At 36.9% G+C, this 7033-nt stretch overlaps 1 protein-coding gene across 1 annotated transcript; it reads left to right on the top strand.

Moving 5' to 3' along the window:
• The first annotated feature begins 1501 nt into the window (after positions 1–1501).
• Positions 1502–6752, top strand: LOC143585179 (adagio protein 1-like). The gene is made up of 2 exons (XM_077067022.1): positions 1502–1875; positions 4771–6752. The coding sequence occupies exons 1-2, from the start codon at positions 1649–1651 to the stop codon at positions 6377–6379; spliced, it is 1836 nt and encodes a 611-aa protein (XP_076923137.1). The 5' UTR covers positions 1502–1648; the 3' UTR covers positions 6380–6752.
• Positions 6753–7033: the final 281 nt, after the last annotated feature.

The following is a 7033-nucleotide window of genomic DNA, read 5'->3' as shown; positions in this document are numbered from 1 at the left end:
CATGGTCGTTGGTAAAACTCGAGCGTTGTCGGTCCTGGACATTGAGGCGATGAGTCTAGGTAGAATCAGTCGGTTTCCATCACGTTTGTTACGGTATCGGAAGTCAGTCAAACAAAAAACCACAAAATTAACGTTTGACTGTCTTCCGTTATTCGTTACGATACTATAACTAAAAAAACGAAAAAAAAAGCAATTGACAAGTATGGTGCCGCTAAGTGGCCCAATCAAGACTTAGCGGCACCAAACTTTCCAATCTTAATCTTAAATATATATAAACGAAACATTTAAAAGCTCCATGATTGAATCCTGCATTCTCTCAAGTCACAAGATTGTTCTATTTGTAAATGGAGACTTCTCATGCATTTGACCCGAATTCACGGTATGGGCCTCACCAAACTTAGATAACCTTAAACGGGTTATAACATCGCATTATATTCAAAATTAATCTCACTAAACCAAATATTGATATGAAAATCCTATAAAATAGGGATATACTAAAAATTAATATCTAATTTTTTTAAGAAAAATATATTATTTATATTAAGAAACAGTTTTATAGTAAAAAAAAATAATCGAGTCACGGATCTCGCCAAACCAAGATGGTTTTTAAACAGGTTGTAACATCTCATTTATTTATAAACTCTTTAATCATCAAATCTTAAATATATTATTAACATTTTATCCTAACAACAAATAAAATTAAAATTAAAAAGTATATATAAATATTATAAACGAAAAAAACCCCGTGATATAAGCTAGTAATAATAATAAATGTTATTATTATATTTTAGCAAAAAAAGAAACGTGTGACGGTGGGTGCAAATGCAATAAACTCATAATAAGGTAAAACTACTCCCATTAACAATCTCACAATCTCAATCCCACATTATAAAATTAATTTCTCTCTCTTCAATCTACAAAATTTAACTCACTCCAATCTTTTACTCTCATTAACAACCCAATCTCATCCTTTTTTTTATTAAATAAATTCAATTTATAATTAGTTTTGATTAACTATATAAATATAATTAAGTAATTATATTTTTTTTAAATATAAAATCGTGACATGTGGTGACGAAGATAATGTTAATATTTAATTTGTATTAAAAATGCAAATTTTGAAACGAACTTCATTTTTCATAAAATTTATACCGGAATGTTCACAAAAAAAAACTAAATAAGATTGTGTTTTTAAATTTTTTTAAAATTTTAAATTTATAAGTTATTTAAGAAAAATCAAATTATAATTAAAATGAATTATGTTAAGAGAAAAATCAAAAAATAAAATAAAAAGCAACCAACCCAAGTGTGACGCTTGGATTCCACTATCTCCAAATTTGTTTGCAATCTTGACCGTGGTCGTGAACTAGTCATGGCTTTTTTAATTTTTTTTTTTTGGTCCGATCTCTTAGGCAAAAATCACCGATGGGAGTAGTCTAAGTCGGTAATCCCCAGTTCCGTCCACACCACTCATTTCACCAAAAAAATCCCCAATTTCACACACACACAAAACCCTAATTCCCAAAATACCCAAATTCACTCATTTATATCCAATTCACCTTCTTTTCATTCACACCCATCATCCAATCACTCAATTCGTACAATCTTAACCATCCAATTTGATGGGTTGAACCGGTTATTGAATAACATGGAGTGGGATAGTAGTAATTCTGATCTGAGTGGAGATGAGGAAGGTGGGTTTTTGTTGAACGATGGCGGGCCGTTGCCGTTCCCAGTAGATAGTTTGCTGCAGCCCGCGCCGTGTGGCTTTGTGGTGTCGGATGCGTTGGAGCCTGATCATCCCATTATTTATGTCAATTCGGTCTTCGAGATTATTACCGGCTATCGGGCCGAGGAAGTACTCGGTCGGAATTGGTGAGTTTTGTGTTTTGTTTTGGATAAGTTGTTATTATTAATGATCGAAATTATAACCTATTGGCGGATAGTAACTATAGACCAATGTTTGATGATGTATTAGGAGTATTCTTAGTTTAATGATTGAAATAACTAAACATCTGGGGCTTGTGCTTAGGAGCTTTAGGGTTTCTTAGAATAAAGAAAGAGCATAACATTAGCATGTATCTTTGTAGTTTATATGAAGGCTTGGGCATTGTTGTACTAACTACTAGACCGTGAATGCACCAAGTCTAGCAAATGTTTTCCACTCTTATACATGTTATGTATATGGTGAATTATTTACAGCAACGGAGACATAAGAGTAACATCAATTCAGTTTTCTAGGTTATTTTGGTGTAGGTTCAGACATTGTATATGCTTCCGTTTGAAGAATGATGTGAGTTTTGTCCATTAACAATAACTTTCTATCTATATTTGGTGCATGGTATTCTATTTTGTACCAAATGATTAGGTATTGGATTGCTATTATGTTGACATAAATGCATTCTAGTTTGAAGATTAGCTAGATTTATGTGACGGCTTACTTCGCCTTTCTGCTTCTAGTTTGAACCCAAGTAACTTGGCATTCTGGTTTGTACTCATACTATCAAGCATTCTTTCTGATTTAGCTGTTGATTGACCGACTGTTCCCATATGTCTCCCCTCAGTGGTATGCCTTTAACCCATCCTATGTCACATGTTCCTAAAACTGAGAATCAGCAACTTATGATTATTTTTTTATGCCTTCCGTACACCATGTGTTAACCGCTTAAGAAGTAAGAAGCTCTGATAGTATTTATTGAGGTCTGCCCATTTTTGCTTCTTTAGTGTTGGAAGATCTATGTGACAAATTAAATTATAGAAAAACTAATACCGTGAAAAGATTGTCATTGTCACATCCCAGACTCCATTCTTTATTCAGCTTCAAAGCTTTGTTTTACTGTCTTTTACAAGGTTTAGCGCTAGACTTTTGAATGTGTACTGCTCACGGTAACTAAACTAAAAATTGTGTCTAGTAGGGAATGATGCAAATTTTGCAATAGCTATCTCTTAGTTAAATTTCAAAACTTTTTTATTGAGGTTTTTGAGTTTTTACTGTGTGTTACGCTTTGGTTCATTACACTAAATATTGTGTCTCGTAGGGAATGATGCAGTATTCACATTTGTTGTTTGTTCTCGGCATTACTTCTATATTTAATGTTTATTCAGAAAGTTAAATATGAATTGAAATTCTGTTTTCATCTCTACACCCGACTGGAATTTCGAAAAGAAAAAAATGTCCATTATGTCAAATCTTTACACTAGAAACTTGGAAGTGTGAGAATTTAAGTCATCTGTTTGAGGTGTGTAGGGTCTGAAATCTAGTGTGCTAGTTTCAAAAGTACAGGATTTCGACTTATAATATGAATATATACATATTGACAAGACATCTAATTTCACATAATTTGTGGACGAGTTGAAAACATGAAAATGAGTCATACTGCTGTTAGGAAACCCTTGTTTCATTATATTGAATCTTCTTTACTTTTATCCTTTCTGAAATAATGATGTGTTGCATATGTATCGAGATCTTAAATAGTTTCAGGACTGATTTCTTAGCTCTTGCATTAGATTTGTAGATCCTTGCCATGATTTAAGTTTTACTTCAAATGCCCCTTGCTTATACTACAGTTATTAAGTTGCTTTACTGTTGCATGTTTACTTATGAACTCTAGGTACAAAGAGTTTTTTGCTAATTCTTTTATTTATTTACACAACTTAAGACTGTGTCATGGTATCTCTGCCATATTTTTATAATTTGTGCACACAAAGCGATACATTTATAGGCTGCCATGCATAGCAGATGTGAAATGCAATGTAGTCACTGCCATATAAAATTTCTGCATCAAGCACGTACACGTACAACAATTAACCTTGCACCTTACAGAGGCTTACAAAATGTTACACTCTTACTTGAGCATTATTTGTACTTGTTTCACATGTTTCCATGACAATATTGTTTACTTGCGAAGGCCGCTGAAGTTTGCAACTTCACATCTTCACATTTGATAGTTCTGTTTCTGTGCATACGTATACGACAAACAGTGTTATATGTATGGTATATATGTGTGTGTTATTGTGATATGTATGCATAGTTGTGTATTTATGTGCGTGTGTATAATACGTGTGTCGTGTAGTATATACATATATGAGAAATTAGGGTGTATACTTGAAGGATTGGATCAAGGCGATATAAAAATAGATTTATTAATGTTCTATTAATTTATTAATGTTCTAATGATGAGTCTACACTTAGCAACTAGAAAAGGGAATTTATGGGAGTTAAGGGCCAGAAATTCAGTTATACACAAGTAACAAAATGTGAAGATAAAACTAGAAAATACACACACTGCATCTTATGTTACAGATTTTTGGTCTATTGACACTAGCTTTGTGCTTTTCTGCTTTGTCGGTGGTGCCCCTAGGTGTAATGTAATCTAAATCTGAATACATGCATGATGCATTATGATTTATGACAGATTGTAATGTCAATTTGCTTCTAGCATTTACTAAGTGATTTGCTAAATAGGAAATTAGGATAATCTTCAACCATAACAAATAATGATAGTAAGAGCTAGTGTAATGAAAGAACTTGAGGTAGCTTATACACATTGTTCGCCTATATGCTGTCTCATTTCGTTTAAGAAAACTTAAAACTGGCAATTAAATGGACCAATTAAAAAGTTATGTTTAAATGGAAGTAGGTCAAACGGCCGCAGATCAAAAGCTGCCTGAATGTAGTTTTAATGCCAGTTCTAGTTATTTTTTTTATAATGTGTTGCATTACTTTTAAATATTACTTTTTTCTTCTCTAATTTTTGTATTTGTTTTCAGCCGGTTCTTGCAATGCAGAGGCCCGTATGCAAAAAGAAGACACCCACTTGTGGACTCCACAGTAGTCTCAGAAATTAGAAGATTCCTTGAAGACGGGATTGAATTCAAAGGAGAGTTACTAAATTTTACAAAAGACGGTACCCCGTTAATGAATCGACTGCGTATGACCCCAATATACGGTGATGATGAAGTAATAACCCATATCATTGGTATCCAGTTCTTTACAGAAGTTGACCTTGACCTGGGCCCGCTCCCGGGCTCCACAACCCACGGAACCGTGAAGTCATCCGACCCGTTTCGGTCCAGTCTTCTTTCTTTCCGGTTAACCCCAGACGGGACCCGCAGTCCTTCTCGTGGACTCTGTAGGATTCTACAATTAAGTGATGAAGTGATTTGTTTGAAGATTCTCTCACGGTTGACCCCACGGGATATTGCATCCGTAGGTTCAGTTTGCAGGCGGTTTTACGAGGTGGTGAAAAACGAGGACTTATGGAGAATGGTGTGCCAGAATGCGTGGGGTAGTGAAACCACTCGGGTTTTAGAGACAGTTCCGGGTGCTAAACGGTTAGGGTGGGGCCGGTTGGCTCGGGAGCTTACTACACTCGAAGCTGCTGCGTGGCGGAAGGTGACGGTTGGTGGTGCGGTGGAGCCGTCACGGTGCAATTTCAGCGCGTGCGCAGTTGGAAACCGGGTGGTTTTATTTGGTGGCGAGGGTGTTAATATGCAACCGATGAATGATACTTTTGTACTCGATTTGAATTCTAGCAAACCCGAGTGGCAGCACGTGAAAGTTGGCTCACCGCCACCAGGCAGGTGGGGTCACACACTTTCGTGTGTCAACGGTTCTAATTTAGTGGTGTTTGGTGGGTGCGGGACCCAGGGTTTGCTTAATGATGTGTTTTTGTTGGATTTAGACGCTAAGCATCCTACGTGGCGTGAAATTTCCGGTTTAGCCCCTCCGCTTCCACGATCATGGCACAGTTCTTGCACCCTTGATGGGACAAAATTAATTGTTTCGGGTGGTTGTGCGGATTCAGGTGTACTTTTAAGTGACACCTTTTTACTTGATTTATCAATGGAGAAGCCGATTTGGAGAGAGATACCTGTCACATGGACCCCGCCTTCTCGTCTTGGACACACTTTATCGGTGTACGGTGGTCGTAAAATATTAATGTTTGGCGGTCTTGCAAAAAGCGGGCCCCTTAGGTTCCGGTCTAGTGACGTGTTCACTATGGATTTAAGTGAGGATGAACCATGTTGGAGATCCGTGACGGGTAGCGGGATGCCCGGCGCTGGTAATCCGGGCGGCATCGGTCCGCCGCCCAGGCTTGACCATGTAGCCGTAAGCCTTCCTGGCGGGAGGATACTGGTCTTTGGTGGGTCAGTTGCAGGTCTTCACTCAGCCTCACAGCTCTATATCCTTGACCCCACGGAAGAGAAACCTACCTGGCGGATATTGAACGTACCCGGGCGGCCCCCGCGGTTTGCCTGGGGTCATAGCACGTGTGTCGTTGGCGGTACACGGGCCATTGTTCTTGGTGGTCAAACCGGCGAGGAATGGATGCTAAGTGAGCTTCACGAGTTATCTTTAGCGAGTTCTGTTATCTAAACGTTTGTAAAAAGTCAAACACGATGCGTGTGTGGAGATCTCCAAGAGGTACGATTTTTGTCCGAAATGTGGAAATACGGTTGTTATGTACCGAGTTTGGTTGAGTCTCAGGTTTTTTGGTAAGCAGTAATTGACAGATTGGGATAGGGTATGAATTATGATATACTTAGGTTTTGTTTTTCATTTTCATAATGTAATGCTGTGGTTTAAGGTTATGTGTTGGTTGGTTGTATATAGGAAATGACAAAATTTGTTGTTAACTTGTGTACTGAAAGCTGTATTCAGCTATATTATTATGTTCCCAGAAAACCATAAACCTTCTTTGGCTTTGGAAGGACTTTCTTGTGGGTAAGTTTTTAGCAGGACATGGTGCCCTTATTTAAAGATTACTTGTGTATTTTATAGTGTGTGTGTTGTGTGTGGTGTATGTATGTTGCTTTTGTGCAAGTTTGGGTATGACATTACCATTTGGATGTATTTTGTGAATTAGACTTGAGATTAATGGTTTGGATGTTTCATGTTAAAAATGAATAATAACTTCTCAGACTATTGCTATTCTTTTCTGTATTTCTATCTATAAAATGTAACCAAAGAACATACTTTTGTTTAAATTATATACACCCCACATCCCATTTGCCTACACCAACTAGAAAT

The sequence above is a fragment of the Bidens hawaiensis genome, unplaced genomic scaffold (assembly GCF_021521415.1).
Source record: "Bidens hawaiensis isolate Kalapana, Puna unplaced genomic scaffold, B.hawaiensis_p1.1 tig00033604_1, whole genome shotgun sequence".
Lineage (NCBI taxonomy): Eukaryota > Viridiplantae > Streptophyta > Magnoliopsida > Asterales > Asteraceae > Bidens > Bidens hawaiensis.
Note: the sequence above shows the minus strand (reverse complement) of the source record. Positions and strands in the feature narration are given on the sequence as shown.